Source organism: Chinchilla lanigera, unplaced genomic scaffold (genome assembly GCF_000276665.1).
Source record: "Chinchilla lanigera isolate Chin_1 unplaced genomic scaffold, ChiLan1.0 scaffold00162, whole genome shotgun sequence".
NCBI lineage: Eukaryota > Metazoa > Chordata > Mammalia > Rodentia > Chinchillidae > Chinchilla > Chinchilla lanigera.
The window spans coordinates 1,568,583-1,586,286 of record NW_004955563.1 but is presented as its reverse complement, the minus strand read 5'-3'; the positions used below and the strand labels follow the sequence as shown (position 1 = coordinate 1,586,286).

Below are 17,704 nucleotides of genomic sequence, written 5' to 3'. Positions count from 1 at the left end.
ACAGGGTCTTGCAAAATCGCTAAGTTCCCCAGGCTGGGCTTGAACTTGTAACCCTCCTGCCTCAGCCTCTCAGAGCCCTGGGACTACAGACATGCACCACCATGCCTGGCAGAGCTTTTGAGCTTCTCAGCATTCTGCAGGATCAGGTGTTCCAGCCCCAGCCCACCCTGTGCTCAACAGCCCCATGGGGTCCTTCCTGGGCTGGACTGCTGGATCCTGGCCTGAACTTCACTCAGATCAGAAGATGCCCGAGGGGCCCTGGGGACTGAGTCACACGACTGTCCCACCCACTTCCCCTCTTCGGTGTCAGCCCCCTGCCCTTTGTACACTCAGGGGAAAAAACAGGATGTGGGCCCCAGGCCCGAGAGGGTTGGTTCTTCTTTTAGGTTGGGATCACCCAGCCGGGACGGGGTCTTGCTCACCACCGTTCTGGGTCTGGACTCAGCAGGAGCCAGTAGCGGTTCCGGCCTACAGGGCCCTCAGCGGTTCCCAGCTGGAATCCCAGCGTGCCTCCGCCTTGACATCACCTTAATTAAGGCCCGCTTCAGCACCCGGGACAGCTCCCAGGACTCTGCAAAGGCACCAAGCAGTCCTGGGACCCTGACTCAGCCTCAACGGGACTCCGGCCGGGCTCAGGCCCTCCTGGTGTTTCCAAGCAGAAAAGAGGGGTGTGGTGGGGGCTAGGAGGTGAAGGGCAGTAGGCATCCCAAATCCAGGAGGGCTTTCAGGGGAGAAGGAGTGGCTGCTTTTGTTTTGTTTTGTTTTTGTATTGAGGAGGTGGCCCAGGATCTTTGCACTAACAACACCCTCAGATCCCCTCACGCCCTTCTGATTCTGAGAGAGGATTTCAAGAACTCAGCAAGTTGCCCAGGCTGGGGTTGAATTTGTGATCTCCCCACTTCTGCCTCCCAGAGCGGGGACATTCCAGGTGTGCAGCAGCACATCTGGCCCAGGAGGAGGTGACTTTGAAGCTGGATTGCCCTTTCCACACTTTTGATCTTAGGGATGATAAGCCCTTGTTTAGGGGGCTGCCCTGTGCATTTTGCAGGGTGTCATCAACATTCTTGGCATCTATCAATTAGATTCCAGAAGGCAGAGGATCGATGCCCCCATCCCCACCCTGCCGGAAACCACTGCTGCTTCAAAGCGTGGTCCATGGGTACAGAGAAAGGAGGGGCGCTCTTTCAGTTTGTTTTTTTGAGACAGGATCTTGCTATGTAGTTCAGGCTGATCTTGAGCTCACTGTCATCCTCTTGTCTCAGCCTCCTGAGTGCTGAGACTATAGGCGTGCACAACCGTGCCTGGCTCTTTTATTTCGTTTAAATTGTGGTAAAATACGTACAACATACAATTGTCCATCACAATTATATTTAACTGTACAACTCAGTGCGTCCACCACATTTACAGTGCGGCCCACAAAGCTGCCCCCTTCTCCAGAACTTTCTCAGCTCCCCAGGTGGAAATTCCACCCCCTACTGTCACTCCCAGCCCCTCCCCAGCGCCACCCCCTCTACTTCCGGTCTCTGTGGATGTCACAGATGGCGTCAGGGACCCTGCAAGTGGAATCCTGCCGTGTGTGTCCTATGAAGTCTGGTTTCTTTCACCGAGCATCGTGTCCTGAAGGTCTATCTGCGTGGTCACAAGAAGGTAGTTTTGCACCCATATGTGTGTGAATTGTGGGGCAGCTTAGGCGGTGGGGGGCAGGGTTGGGGCGCCAGGGGAGGAGAGGTGATATACGCAAGTGGACGGCACGGGGAAAAGCAGACTGTGATCCCCGTTTAGCCCAAGTGCTTCCCCCACGGCCCTTCACTTTCCCCACCCCTGGGGTCCCAGCACGGCACCTCCTCCCCTGCCAGCCAGGGGAATCCGTGCCAAAAGCTGGCATGTCTTCACCCTGGGAATGCCCCCAACCTCGATGTGTGCCTGAAGCAATCCCTGTGACCATCACACCTCGGTTTCCCCCAAAGAGGAAGCCTCCCCATACCCAAGTGTGCTGGCCAGCACCTTGAGGGGAGCCCCAGAAGCCTCACAGCCCCCAGGGGACCCCAGTGCTATGGGGAAGTGAGGTTCTGAAGAATCAGAGCGGGGCCCGGAGGAGGGAGGCTGTGATTCCGTGCAGCAAGAATTGTGGAGTGTGGGTCCCTCAACACACAGATGCTCACACCTCACCCACACACACACCGTAGACAGACACACTGACTCACAAGCACGACACTGCCAAGCCACAGACACACAACCAACACACAATAAATACATGGTCACACACAGACGTCCACACATGCACAAACACAACACAACTCAGCCACAGATTAGAAACAACACCCCACACAGATACAGCCCCTGGTCACCCACACATCACATACATGAGGATAGAGACCACATAACACAATGGAACCACAGACATCACACAAGAGATATACACAACACACACACACACAAAGTCACGGAGGTGGAGACAAGTTCTCAGAAATAGTCACAAAACTGACCCATATATACCCTATGCACCACGTACGTGGCAAAAATACATAGATACAAGCTGTAGACATCTACACAACCCGTACACAAAACACAAGACCACACGACGCTACCAAACCACAGGTACACATCCACACACAGATGCAATGTAGTGTAACTACAGACACACATTAACATAAACACACAGTGCACACAAACATGGGTTAGCACGTGGAAACACATGGGTACGTGGGAAACACACACAGCACAGGCTTACAGATGTACACTCCACAGGTTTCAAATGCAGGACAGACACACCCGATAGATGCCTCACATGCGCAGTGTGCGCGGGAGGAGGCCGTGTCTGGAACGGGCGAGCTCAGGTGTGGGCCGTGCTCCCTGCGACCAGAGCGATGTCCCCCGCCCCACAGACGAGAGCCCTGTGTGTCTTCCTGGCCCCCTTCTGAGCCCACCTTCCACCCCTCTCATCTTTTGATCTGTCTGATCTCTTCCTTCCCACGGTTCTGCCTGGACGATGGCAGAAACACCCTCCTTGGTCTCCCCGAGACTGCTGCTCAGCCCCTTTCCTGCACATGTCTTTCTCCTGCACGTGACCTGCCACGGCCCCTCGCGCTCTGGGGCCAAGGCTCCAGCTCCCTGTGGCCTGAAGTTCACGGGAGGTACCCAGAAGGCCCTGGTCTGCTGAGGCCGGGCCAGGCCTCCTCACAAAGGCCTCACGGTCCTCTGGGTCCCCTTTCCCAGCTTCAAGCTCTGTCCCCTTTCTGCGGGGGCCAGAGGGGTGGCCCTGAGCACCCCTCCATGCGCTTCCCTCCATTCCCTCTCGCAGAGCAGGTCCACAGGAAGACGGCAGGGGCGTGTGGACGAGCTGAGCCTAGAGCTGCCTTCCTGGAGCCCTGGAGCGGAGCCCGGGCTTGGTTTTGTTTGTGTGACACTGGGGTGGGGTGGGGAGAGGCTGGGGGTGCTGCTCTGCGGCCAGAGTCCTCAGGAGAGGGACACGGAGGTGGCCTGTTCACGCCCGCCCCCTTCAGTGCCCCAGCACTCTAGAACAGAGTTCTGGGCCCACTGCCCACTGCCCGCTGCCTCCCACAGGTCCCAGGAAGCCCCGGGGTCCTAGCTGCTGGGCCAGCCCATCCAGAGACTTCTGAGGGATGCCCAGGGCAGCCTGGGAGATCTGGGGATTTCTCCGAGACAGCCCAAGGTTCTCTGAGAGGATGGGACATTGTGTGGTGACCCTCACCCCCCAGGGACCCAGAATTCCTAAAGCCAGGCTTTCCTCTCAGGGGCCCAGGCCCTGAACTTCCTGGAGACCCAGGAAGCGCCTCAAAGACCAGCCCCACCCCTCTAGTCAGGACCTCAAACCCCACCTAGGGACCCTTAGACACTCAGGAACTAGGACCCCAAAGCCAGCCTTAGGAACTCTGGCCCCCAATTCCTCAGGGTCCAGGGACCCAGGCACAGCCCCTAGGGACCCAGGAAGCCAGGACCCAACCCCACTCTAAGGGAATCTAGGTTCAGCTCCTCAGGGACTTTGGTGTAGGAGAGTGAAGGACTGCTTTGTTTTTTACTTTGAGACAGGGTTTCACTACAAAGTTCAGGCTGGCCTTGAATTCACTATGTAGCCCAGGCTGGCCTTGAACTCAAGGGGATCCTCCTGCCTCAGCCTCAAGAGTGCTGGAATCACAGGTGTGTACCACTAGGTCCAGCTAGGGCTTTTTTTTTCCTTTTTGACATTTTTATTTGTATTTTCCACGTTTGCAGTACATCATGATTCCACTCCTTTTAAGGAACTGGTGCAAGCACCTAATGCCTCTTGATTCTTTTTAGGTCCCCATCCCTCCTGCCTTCTTCCTTCCTCCATCCGGGCTCCCTGGACGCTGAAGGTACTGCTCCTGCTGGACACACGTGGTCACTGCTCCCACTGAGGACCCTATTGTGGATGTGTGAAGGCTGTGAGGTCCTAGCTCCACACTTTACCTCAAGAGCCTCAGTTTCCTCATCTCTAAAGTGGGACTAAGCACAGGTTTCTCACATAGCTCTTGTGCCATGAAACACCCAGCATAGTGCTGGGGACCCTGATAGATGAAGGCATTTCAGAGATATTTCTGGAAGGATGGCTCTCCTGTAACTAACCACCTCCTACTAAAAGGCTGTTAGGCGAAAAAACCAAACTCCCTGAAACCTGCAAGGACCTGTATGGCTGCTCCCTTCCCTCCAGTGGCCTCACTGTGTGCTCGTTTATTAATCTGGCCACCTCCTAAGATAGGAGCTCCAGGGGACCGGTTGTCTCTGCAGTCAACACTGTCCCCAGCCTGCGGTTAAATGTATGTCACACAGTAGCCATTTGGTAGACATCCCATCTGCATAGGTGGTTTATGGAAACTGTGAGAAACATCCACCGTTTTTAAGACAGGGTCCACTATGTAGTTCAAGCTGACCTCAGACTTACTATGTAGTCCAGGCTGGCCTTGAACTCGAGGTGACTGTCCTGCCTCAGCCTCCCAAGTGTGGAATGACAGCATCACCGTGCCTGGCGGCCACAATCTTAATGGCTTAGAACAACACAGATCTGTGATGTGCTATGGGCCTCCCCGGGCAAATCCAGGCACGGGCAGGGCTGGTCTCTCCTGAAGGTGCCAGGGGAGAATCTGTGTCCTGCCTATTTCAGCTCCCAGAAGCAGCCAACCCTCCCCTCGGCTCGCGGCCCCTTCCCCCTCTTCAGGCCAGCAGGCGTGCGGCACCTCCAGTCTCTGCCTCTGGCTCTCCGCCGCTCACTCACAAGGGCCCCGTGGTGACGTTGGATACGCCAAGATCTTCCCGCATCTGAAGTCCCCCCCCACCATCCCATCTGCACAGTCCTTTTGCCGCCGCAGCTCGCACAGTCGCCGGTTTCAGGGAGCCGGACGGGGGCGCCCTTTGCGGGAGGCGCCAGCGAGCTGCCTACAGACCCTGGGAGGCAGATGCTGTTTTCGTGCTCATCTGGCCGATGCCCAGGCTGGGGTACAGCGAGCCACCAGCCAGCACAAGCTTTCTCCCGGGGTCTGCCAAGCCCACCACCTGCGGTCAGGCCGTCTGTGTCAGCTCCAGGACACGGGAGAGGCAGGCGCTGGGCTACGAGGAGGGCCGGGGTGTGTGCTCCACCGGGAAGGGGCCACCGAGGGCTGGAGGACAACGCGGGCTGTTTCTGCTTTGGAGGGGCCCCAGGGGCTTCCCCAGAGGCCCCAGCCTTCCATCGAAGGTCTCGGGATCTGAGGGGGTTTCCTGAGATTAGGAGGAAAAAGCTGGGAGGCCGGCAGGACCGGGCTGCTCGAGCTCCAGGCCGTTTCCCTGGAAACTGGGGTGAGAGCGAGGCTAGTGCCTCCAGGAAACCCAGGCTGGGCTCCAAGTTCTCCACGGTTTGCTGACTGAGCCTGAGAGGGCTGTTGTGCAGTCACTCGGGGGCTGGTGGGGACACCCTGTGAAAGATCAGGGGACAGCGGGAAGGAGGCTCCCTGGACCTCCAGGCCTCGTCCCTTAGCCTCTCTGAGGAAGACCCTACTTTCCCTCCCCACCCCACTCCGAGGGAGCAATGCAGGGGAGTTTCCACCCTAGCCTCACCACATGGGCACCCCTTCTGTCCATCCTCATTACCGCCTCCTCTCCCTGCCGGACTGTGAGCCCCAGGAGGGCAGCAGCCACCACCCCAACCCCAACATTTCATTAGCACAACTTCGCAGCGTTCAGAAAAAGTTGGTTCTGGAGTGGACAACACATGCCTAGAAACTTTTAAAAAGCATGTTTCAATTAGTACTTATTAAATTTACAGATGAACTGGGCGTGGTGGCGCACACCTGTAATCCCAGCACTTGGGAGGCTGAGGCAGGAGGACCGTTGCAAGTTCAAGACCAGCCTGGGCTACAAAGTGAGCTCAAGGCCAGCTTGAACTACATAGCGACACCCTGTCTCAAAAAGACAAAAAAATAAATAAATTAATTAAATTTACAGATGATTAGATTTTAATGTGGTGTTTCTACGCATGCATATATTTTAATAATATCCATCCTCCCATTCTCTTTCTCTTGCCTAATAACAGTCTCTGATTCCACACATGAAGGAAAATGTGTGATGCTTACCTTCCTGTTTTATTTTGCTTAACATGATGACCTTTAATTCTATCCACTTGCCCGCAAATGACATAATTTTGTTCTATATGATGAAATAACACTCTATCACACATAAATAGCCTGTTTTCTTTAACTGTTCATCTGATCATGGGCATATCGCTTGGCTCTATATTTTGGCTATTGTGAATTGTGCCACAATAAACATGCGTAAGCCAGTCCCCCTAGAGAACGCTGATTTTCTCTATTTGTTTTTTTTTTTTTTGTTTTCCTGAGAAACCACTTTGAAGATATCAATAAGTAATAGAACAACCATGGTTAATTTCCTACAACTTTGCCTGTAACTCTGTTTTGTGTGTATTGTTCTTATGCTATTTTGTAAATGGATGTCTGTCTGTTAATATGTTTTCCTTCTTTTATTTTTTAAAATAAAAAAAGAGAATGCTGATTTTAAATCTTTCAGGTATATACCAAGCAGTGGCACAGCTGGATCAAGCGGTGTCTCTGTTTTTCGGTTTTTCGGGAGCCTCCAGAGTGGCTTCCACGGTGGCAGTGCTAATTGAGTTCCCGTCAGCAGCGCAGAACTGTTCCTTTTTGCCTGCATCCTCGCCAGAATTTGTTGCTTTTTGTGTTCTTGATGATAGCCTTCTGATCGCCATGCCTAGATTCTACAGTTAGTGTCTTCTATAACCATCATATCACAGAGCTACTCATCCATCCATTCCTCTCCCCACCCCTCAATCTATCTTAATATTTTTTGGCATTTCAGAATAAGCTGTAGGGGGCTAGGGATATAGCTCAGTGGTACAGCACTGTCCTGGCAAGTGCAAGGTCCTGAGTTCGATTCCCAGCACCAATAAATAAAGAAATAAATACACAAAATAAGTTGCAGGTTAATTTGAACCAACATGAGGATGGCCACCTGAGGAGTCAGCATGAATTACAGTTGCCAGGAATAAGTGCTACAGTTTGGACCTGAAATATCCCTCAAAGCTTAGGTGTTGTGGCACCACCAGGAGTTGGCATAAACTTTAGAGGCTGGAGTCTAGTTAGAAGAGGTGGGTCAGCAGGTGCGTGCTTTTGAAGGGTATGTTTTGTCCCTGAGCCCTCCTCCTCTCTCTCCCTTTTTCGGCTTCCTATCTGCCAGGAGATGAACAGCTTTGCTCCACTAATGCTCTCTGCTATGGTGTTTGGGTTCGTCTCAGGCCCCAAGCAAAGACCAAGAGACCATGGACTGAACTTCTGACACTGTAAGCCAGGACAAACCTTCCCTACATGAGGTTGGTTTCCTCAGGTATTTGTTAACAACAGTGGGAAGCAGACTAGCACAATTACTGCTTCTAATATGGTGCCCAAGGGGATTGGGTTTTTATAGATTGTAAGAAAAGCAGGGCTGCAGGTGTCACTCCGTGGTACATCACTTGCCTAGCATACATGGGGCACTGGGTCCCACACCCAGAACTTCAGCCAAGCCAAGCCAAGCCAAACCAAAACAAACCAAGAACAAGAAAGAAGGTATAGCAAACCCATTGTTATACTCACTGATGAGCAGGAACTGCACCAGATGTTGATGGGTCTTTAGTCACTTGTGATAAACCTTTCAGGTAAGAACTGTCATAAACAGGAAACGGTCCCAGCAGGGCTATTCTTATCTTCATGGCATTAGGGAATCTACAGAAACTTCCTTGCTAGGTCCAAATGACCTGCGTGACTTGGGTCTCATGCTTCATGTTTTACCAAGGCTAAAGAATGTTGGGACCTAATTGTCATGGCATTTAAGATCTTTTTTTCAAATAAAACCGCCCTTGCTCAGGGGAGATTTTCTGTCCATCCTCACTTCTGGTGGGTCAGGCTTCCTGATCAACAGGAGCACTTGTCCTCCCTCATCTCTCAACGGTCAGGTCCAGAAGCCCCTCAAGGGGACTGCCACCAATGCTTGTCCTTATCCCTGTTCAGGGACTCCTGTTCCCTTCTTTAAGGCTGTAATTTCAGACATCAGAGACCCTCAGGACCTTGCTTCCCAGGCCCCAATCTCCTCACCCCAGGAAGACATGTGTAGCCAAGCACATGTTACCACTGCTTCCTGTCTCCCTCCGTTATTCGCAACAGGGAGTCCTTCGGTTGACTTCTGTCTTCACTTCTTTCTCCTTTTCTCTGCTTTAAAAGAAAGCACTCCACCTGAGCTCTAGTGTGGCTAAAGTCTCTCCAGAGTAAAACACACCCTTTCTTTTTAGTTTATATCCAGATGTCCTCCAAACCTTCGTGAGCTCGTAGGTGGGGCTTTAGGGTGGTGATTTGATCCTGGAAAGTGATTCTTGTCAGTGTGGATTGGTCCACCGATGAGTTTATAGCTAAATGCAGTGTGGGAGGTGAGCCTTGTGGGAGGCGGTGGTCACTGGGGGCGTAGCCTGGAAGGGTCCATATCCTTCCTTCTCACTTGATCCTTCTCTCTCTTCCTTTTGTCACCGTGCCACAATCCCTTTCTCCTCTGCCATGACGCCCTGCCTTGAAGCCAGCCCGCTATGGACTGAACCCTCTACAAACTCCTAGCCAAAATAAACCTCTTCTCCTTTAACTTGTGGGTGTTGGGTATTTAGTCTCAGCAATGAGAAAGTAACTAAGACACTGACCAAAGGGAACCTCTGTGCATTGGTGGTAAGAGTAAATGAGGGCGAAACCACTTTGAGAAAGTGTTTGGAAGCTTCTTGTAAACCTAAATGTTCATGTATTATATGAATCACTCCTACACATCTACCAAAATGAAGTGAAAACTTTTGAAGTCCATGAACTATGGTTGGGTGGCGTTGCCTGAAAGTTCATATAATGGAAACTTAATCTCCGAATTCATATGTAGGTGACGTTTGAAGGCGGGGACTTTGGCAGGCGGTGATGAGTGTTAGATAAGGCATGAGAAACCTTCTATGATGGCATGAGTGGCTTTTTAACCAGAGGAAGGGAGGCCCCAGCTAGCACGCTTGCTCTCTCTCGCCACATCATGGCCTCCTGCAGGTTATGAGAGTATTATGGTTTGGCTATGGGTTGAGCGTGTCCTGCGGAGATTTATGTGTTAGAAACTTGGTCCCAGGTATGGAGATGGTGAGAAGTGGAACTCTGAGGGAGTGTTGGGAGGTTACTGGGGGTGCTGCCATTGAAAGAGATCAAGGTGATTCTCACGAGACTCTGGCTAGATCCTAGTTCTCCGAAGGGGGTTGTTATAAAACAGCAAGACCGGCGTTGCCCCACTTTTTCTGGCTTCTTTTCTCCCCATGTGATCCCTTCCTCTTGTGTACTCTTCCACCCTGATGCCACCCCCCATGATACAATGCAGTCAGGGGGCCTTACAAGAGCCAGTGACATGCTGTTTGGACTTGGAGCCTTCCAAACAGTGGGCTAAATAAACCTCCTAATAAAGGACTCAGCCTCAAGCATGTTGTTTCAGCAATAAAAAATGAACTAATTCCTGAAGCAAGAAGTCTTCGCCATAGGCCTTCACCATGCTTTCAGATTTCCCAGACTCCAGAACCATGAGCAAGCTAAACTTCTGTTCTTTATAAATTACTGAGTTGTGGGTGTTTTGTCATAGCAACCTAAAACAGACTAAGACATCACACAAAGATTTGCACAGAAGCTCAATTCATAATAGCTCACATTGAAAACAACCTAGACGTCATCACCAGGTCTTATGGTTTAGATCTAAAGTGTCCCTCAGGTATCTCATATATTTGGAAGATGACTGGATCACGGAGGTACAATAGCTGGTTTGTTAGGAGGTGGGGATTGGTTAGAGGTGGTCACAGGGGGTGTGACCCGGAACTTGGATTGTTGTCCCCGGCTCCTCCCTTCTCCTTCGGCTTCCTGGTTGCCACGGGGTGAACAGCTTCCTCCCACTACACCCCTCTGCTGTCCTCTTTCCTACCTTGGACCGCAAAGTGCAATGTGAGCCCAAAACAAAGCTGTCCTTCAGGTTGTGGGGGTTGAGTACTGTCTTGGGGCAGGAAAGTGACTCGGAGAACAGGTCAATGGATAAGTGAATTGTGGTATAGCCACACAAGGGAACATGACTTAGTAATAAAAAGGAGTAGATTACTGATTCACATCACATAGGTGAATGCTGAAAGTACCCAGAGACAAAGCTCTACATCCTGTATAATTCCATGTACACGGAACTTTGCAAAAGGCAAGTCCAATAGAAAGTGATTAGATGCCATCCTAGCGGTGGTCCGAGGCAGGGAAGGGGTTGGGATTGACTGGAGGGGGCCCAGGTGTGTGGTTTTAAGGGACGATGGACATATTTTATGTCTCACATGGTGGTCTCGCGTCTTCCTGTTTTGTGCTGTCCTAGCCAGGTAGCCTGGGGGCTCTGTGCAGCCTTTCATTCTGGAACTAAAATCTGCTGGCCCGTCACTCTCCTCACTTGGACCTGTCTCCACTGGAAATTCTCAGAGATCCCCCAGGTCCCCAGGATGCAAGCAGGAATCTTGGGAGTGCGGGGTGAATTCAGATCAAAAGTCCCCAGTCGTGAGAGCCAGGCTCTGTGCGTCGTGAACCCCTGTGGAGCTCAGCCACATCCATCCTCTGAGATGTATTCCTGATCGTCCCACCTAGCGGTCAGAGGAAGTAGGTGCAGTGGGCTGAAGGGAACTCCTCACCCAGTCGGGGAAGCCCCAGGGCCTTGTCTGGGTGGCCTGTCCTTTCTGTATAGGGTGACAGGTGTCTCAAGGCACGTGGTTATTTACAGAGGTCAGGAATCACTTCCAGGTAGTAGAGCAGAGCCTCTAGTGTAAAGCTAGAACATCTTTTCAAAGCCAGAAGCTTAGATTAATTTCCCAAACGTTTATTAATGCTTCAGAAATTCAGGAATCAAACAGCCCCATTCCTCAGTTTCCTGAATGTGTCTAGGAAGAGAGGTGGGGTGGGATGACTCAGATGTAGGAGCAGGGGTTTTGGAGCTGGTGGATGTTAGTTTATGTAGGGGCTATCAGTAAGGTCGGAGCAGAGGTCTCTGGGCACAGGCACTAGACAAGGCTGGGTTGCGCGGAGGGGTTCCCAGCAGTGGTGGATGGAGAAGTCTTGGCGTGCACTCTCGGAGCATGCGCAGCTTCCTGGCCGCGCTTGTGCTGGGCGTGGCGTGGCGGTGGGCGTGGCAGGACGACGGTGGGTGGGGTCAGCTCAGCAGCTGCGCCGCTTCTCGCAGATCCAACCGTCTCGCTCGCTGCTACACGGCGCATCGTTCCACAGCCCGGAGTGAAGCATCATGACGCAGTCCTCTTGTCCCTGAGCGTCATTGGGCTCCCCCGTGTTCCAGTGGCTGTGACGGTGGAATGAGGTGTTGCTGGGCGTCCTGGCTGAGGTGGACCTGGGGTCCAGCCTTGCTCCCCAGGACCTAGCCTGTTGATTGTTTGGATCTGCCCTAGATACCCTGCTGTCTAAAGTGTGCATGCACCTGGGGAATGTCTAACTTCCTTCCTGTCAGTCCACGTGTGCAGTACATCATGTCTACATTCCTTGGGAGGAGTTGGTGCCCGTACATGACACACCTGAATTCCATTTTTCCATCCGCTTTCTCTCCCTCCCTCCTTTTCCCTGTATCTCTCAATCTTCTTCCCCTTTGAGACTGATCTCCCTACATCCAATTATCTATCTTTTATTTTGTTCTTTATTTATATTTTGGGTTTCTCATACAAAAGAAACCGTATGGTATTTAAGTGTATTCGTCTGATTTATTGCATTTAACATGATGGTCTCGAGGTGCATTCATTTTCCTGCAAATGCTCCTAGCTTATCCTTTACGACAGAGAACGCCAAATTTTCTTTATCCATTCAATGTTGAGGGTCGAACAGGCTGCTTCCAAGAGTGAGCCACTGTGAATCGTGCTGCTATAACCTGGGTGTGCATGGGTCACTCTGCACCTGTCTAAGGTTGCCCTGAAGTTTAGCTTTCCCATTCCTAAGAATCTAGCCGGAGCCCAGGACTTGCCTGAAATGTGGCCCAAAGTGCTCCCTCTGGGGTTTAACTTATTCCCGCTCCCCGGATCTCACCAGGAGCCCTTTCCTCACCTGAAGCCCATCCGGACTCCGTCCACCCACTTGTAGCCGTGGACCTGGCCGTTACTGCGCACAGTTCTCAGGCCCAACCAGTAGCCGCGGCCGCGTGTGTGGCGAGTCAGGAAACCCTGGACCGGGCAGAGAGCTGAGCGCGCGAGCAGAGTCGGGACCGCCGCACGGCCCGGGCCGCGCCTGCGCGGGTGAGCCCCGCCGCCCTCTACTTTGCCCCAGCGGTGCTCACCTGCTCGTCCAGGTCACCGATGATCACCAGGTGCGCAGCGTTGCCCGCGCAGTTGCGCTGCGCCTCTTCCCAGGTGGCTCGGGGCTCCGAGAAATAGTAGCAGGAGCCCCGGAAGGGCAGCCACGATGTGGGACACTGCTCGCAGGATCCTGCGGAGGCGAGGATCGGAGAGGTGAACTTTCCCAGGGGGAGCGCAGGGAGAGCGGAGAAGGGGAGGGTTGGACCCCCGGGCCGGCGGTGGCGGCGGAAACAGGCCAAGGTCTAAGGGCGGGGCCTGAGGGGTGGGGGACCCCGGAGGCCACCCCCAGGCCGGGCCGTGTGTCACTCTCCTCCCCGTCTCGCTCACTGTTCTTGAGCTTGACGTCCTCCAGCGCTCGGAACAGCTCGTTGCGGATGTTCTCGCGGTCCCTGCCCGCTGTAGCCAAGTCCTGGGTCACTGCGGTCAGGGCAGTGGACACTTTAGTTAGAATTAGGGTCAGAGGCCGAGTCGCAACTCTGTAGGGGTAAAAATCTAAGCCCTTGGTTAGCTCTCCTTTGACGTCGGGGGTCAAGCAGGACATCAAGGTCAGGACAGTTATAACAGGTAGGGCGAGGTCAGAGCCCAGCGATCAGGACCGGGAAGCGCTCGCGGGGTGCAGCCGGGCCACGTCGGGGCTCACCGCGCTGGCTCAGCTCTTCCAGGGCACTTTTCTGCTGCATCAGTTTCACCCGCGCCTCGCTCAGCTCCGCCACAGCCGCCCGCAGCTCCGCCTGCGTCGCGTTGCCTGAGAAAGGGTGGGTGATTTACGCCGCTTACCATCGCGGTCCCGGGGTGCATCCGTTTCCCTACACATGACTCAGATTTATCCTGTCTTACGGCAGCAACCCAAAGGATAATTTAAACAGCAAAATCAAGGTTGGAGGATGGGAAGCAGGGAGACAGATCTTTCGTACACTGGGAAGGGGACCCGGGGATGGGGACGGGGAAGGAGGGAAGGAGATGAGAAAAGCATTAAGATGTGTGGTGTCCAGGCACCAGCTCCCCACGAGGCGTGCGGTCATTATGTACTGCGGACATGGACTAACAAAATAAAAGGAAAGGAAGGGGTCGGGGAGATGGGGGCTCCGTGCGCCGCGGACCTCTCCCAGTCCTCTCTCTGGCCGCGAGCCCCACCCCGCTGCCCACAGGCCTCGCCCGGCCGGGGTCTCACAGCAGCTCTGGCAGGCTCCGACCTCTCCCTTCAAGGCACCCAGCGCCGCCGTCTGCCTGGAAGCTGCAAAGACAGTGCCCGCGCGGAGCGCACACGCTGGTCAGCCAGGGGCTCAGGAGACACCTCCCCCGGTCCGGGACCGGCCAGGGACTCTGAGTCTCGGGCACTCTCGCCCCTCACACCCCCGCGCCCCGCTCCCTTCTGCACGCACCGTTTTCCCTCAGCAGGTCCTGGTGACCAAACAGCACCCCGCGCTCTGTGGAGGCTGCAGAGAGAAGGTCATACAGGCCGGCCAGGGGAGGGAGGCGACTCGGGAACCCTCCCCTCGCCCAGGAGCCGGTTCACACGGGCTGCGCTCGCAAGCCCACGGGACACGTTCGCACCTCTGCCCACGAAGGGGTCACTCACCCTTGGACAAGAGGACGCTCAGAATGAGAGCCCACAGCACAGTGACCAGCAGCACGGCCAGGGCCAGGAAGAAAACCCTGCTCCCCCAGGGCCCTAGGAGAACGCAGAGGGCCACGGCCTGAGTCAAGGGCTGAGGTCTAGCGAGCTTCAGTAACTAGCCCACCGCCACACAGCCTTCAAGTGGCGGGTAAGCTGTGCCCCCTAGGCTAACGGGGTCCATTGCCACCATGTTTCCCCTGCACCCATTTCTTGGGTGCCCTGTCTCTTCCTCTCCCCTTCTGTTTCAGACCCCAGACACTTGGACAGAGGGACCCAAGGGCTCCAGGAGGCAGTCCCATTGCTCATACCTGTGGGGACTCCCTTGGAGCTGCCGCCCCACTGGCTGTATCTGATCGTGTCCATGGTGCTGCAGGCATCCAGCCTGGGCGGAGATCTGCCTTTAGCTCCCTGTCCCAGCCTGGCTCCACCCTCTTCCTATTTCTTTGGCCTCCCTCACTCCCAACAGGAACCCATGCCTTGACCAGTCGCAGTGCTGGGCCCTTGCTGGGCTGGTGCAGCTGGAGGTGGGGCGTGTCTAGTATCCCTCCTCTGGTTTCCGCTCTGACTGAATTGCTGGAATCTTCTCCTTAAGGCTCCATCCTTTTTTTTTTTTTTGTATTGGGATTTCAACTCATGACCTTGCGCTTGCCAGGCAGGCGCTGTGCTGCGGAGCTAGATCCCTGGCCTGTGGAGCTCCATTCGTATATCCTATGGCTTGGAGCTGTGCATCCTGAGAAGGATGCAATGAATCCAGCTGGTGTGGTCCGGGTATACAAGGGAACAGATTTAATACAGGGCACATAATTTACAGGATTATCATATAATATTCACCCAAAGAGTCAAATGCAGAAGAGTGCAGGAGATCTGTCCACACACTAGAAACCCAAAGAATCCAGCTGAGGGCCTGGATTTCAATGGAAATGGCCTGCACGAGTCCAGCTGAAGACCTAGAGCCCACGGCAATGTCCCCCATGAGTCCAGCTGGAGGCCTAGAGCCCACGACCACGTCTCATGCAAGTCTGTATCAAGGATCTGCACTGGAAAGGCCCAAAGGCCAGTGGTGGAAGCCAGAAATTCTGCACCGTTGGGATGAAGGATCCGTGCCAGCAGGCTGAGGGAGCCAGGAATCGATGCTCAAAGTAAGGACCGGAGCACCCCCAAAGAGAACCGCAGCCATCCTCAGTGACAGCGAAGACCCGAGCTCTTCTGATGATGAGAACCGTTGAGTTCATATTAGCATTTCAGGCTTCTCCAGGAGAATCAACAGCACACCATCTTCCCCTCCCGCTCTGACCATGTCCACGGCGCTTGCAGGCATCCAGCCTGGGCAGAGATATGCCTTTAGCTTCCTGTTCCACCCTGGCTCCACCCTCTTCCCATTTCCTTGGCTCCCATCACTCCCAGCAGGAACCCATACATAGTGCTGGGCCCTCGCTGGGCTGGGTGAGCCTGGAGGTGGGGCGTTTCTGGTATCCCTGGCCTGGTTTCCAGGCCACTTCTCCTTTTGTGCTGTTAGCAACAATTCTCAGGTGGGGCTCCCACAACCAGAGCCACGCTGATTCAGTTCAGCTGGGTGTTACAAACTTACCCTTAGTTAATCATTCACTTATTAAGAGATGTTTGGGTTGTTTCCATGTTTTGGCTCTTAAGAATATAGATAAACTGGGCACAGTGGTGCAATCCCAGCCTGTCATCCAGTTCCTCAGAAGGCTGATGCAGGAGGATTGCAAGTTCCAGGCTAGCCTGAACAACTTAGTGAGACTCTGCCTCCAAATTAAAAGAGTGGGAGATGTAGCTCAGTAATAAGGTGCTTCTGGGTTTGATCCCTAGTGCCTTAAAAAACCAATCATGAGCATTTATGTACAAGTCTTTGTTTGGATTAATGTATTTATTTTTAAGGTAAATGCCTAGAAGTGTATAGCTAGATCCTCTGAGTAGATAAGTGTTTCAGTGTTTAAGGCACTGCCAGCACTAACATGTGGGAATCCCTGGGTTTGATCTTTAGCACAAAAAAAAAACACAACAAAACCCCAAAACAAAAAAACCCAAAGGAATTGTACCATTTTATTTTCTGCCAAACAATGTATGAGAGTTTAAGTTGTTCAACATCGTTGCCAGTACTTGGCTGGGAGGAAGCTGAGCACGTACATGCCTGCAATCCCAGCACTCAGCTGACATAGGAAGATTGCTGTGCATTTGAGCCCAGCCTGGGCTATGTAATGAGTTCAAGGATAGCCTGGACAAGATAAAAGACCCTGTCTAAGGAAAAAAAAAAACAAAAACCTTGGTTTGGAGGAAATATAGCGAATTAGTGTAGCAACTGGAATAATTGTAAGAAAATTGGAGAATAATTGTGATATGTATGTATATGAAATAGAGAGTTTCTCAACAAAACATAACCTAAGTTCAAAAACTAGAAGGAGTAAACAGACAGCAATGAAGAAGAGACTAGGAAGGTGATGATAAATTAACTTTTAAAAAAGGCACTGGGCCCCGATGACAGTACGGTCCCTCCTGGATTCATCAATTCCTGGTTTTATACTGCTTCCTGTGGTGGTTAGGGTAGAAAATCAACTCTTTTAGCTTTGGGATCTACCCCAGAGGATAGGAACACACTTCTGGGTGTGGCTGGGTGGGCCGTGAGGCCTGGGTCTATGCCTGGTCTCTTACCTCTTCTCTGGTGCTCTGCTTCCAGGCCGGCATGAACTAAGCAAATTTGCCCCTTTAAGCCCTTCTGCCATGATGTTTCCACCTTGGATCTACCAGGTACTGAATCCCCAGAAACCATGACCTAAATTAAACCATTTCCTTCTGTACGTTTTTGGTGTCAGGTATTTGGTTCCAGTATCAAGAAAGGTGACTCATATATAGCTGTTGAGTTTGAGTTAACATTTGCACTTTCTTGTTGGTTGGGTAGATCTTAGTTTATTTCTCATCCTTTTCTTGTCTTTGTTTATTGCTCTGATTTCCCTGGACCCCACAAGTCTCCACTTCATGTGATGCTCTGTAGGCAAGCTAATTATAAGGAAACTTGCCCTTTGAGAGGCAGGCTAGATCTTGTCCCTCTCCACCTCCAACCTGGATAATGAAAAGTGGTTTGAGTCAGAATCTGAACCCTGGGGAGAAAATGCATTAAGAGGTAGAGAGATATAAGAAGGAGATGTGAAAAAGTACCAGAAAGGTAAGAAGGATCTATGAGGTCCACAGAG

At 52.8% G+C, this 17,704-nt stretch overlaps 1 protein-coding gene across 1 annotated transcript; it reads right to left on the bottom strand.

Moving 5' to 3' along the window:
* Positions 1–11,385: 11,385 nt before the first annotated feature.
* On the bottom strand, positions 11,386–14,913 carry Clec4g (C-type lectin domain family 4, member G). Its single transcript, XM_005413161.1, has 9 exons — positions 14,804–14,913; positions 14,457–14,549; positions 14,260–14,313; positions 14,049–14,111; positions 13,518–13,622; positions 13,205–13,294; positions 12,859–13,007; positions 12,630–12,745; positions 11,386–11,880 (listed from the first exon to the last, which is right to left on the bottom strand). The coding sequence occupies exons 1-9, from the start codon at positions 14,856–14,858 to the stop codon at positions 11,742–11,744; spliced, it is 864 nt and encodes a 287-aa protein (XP_005413218.1). The 5' UTR covers positions 14,859–14,913; the 3' UTR covers positions 11,386–11,741.
* Positions 14,914–17,704: the final 2,791 nt, after the last annotated feature.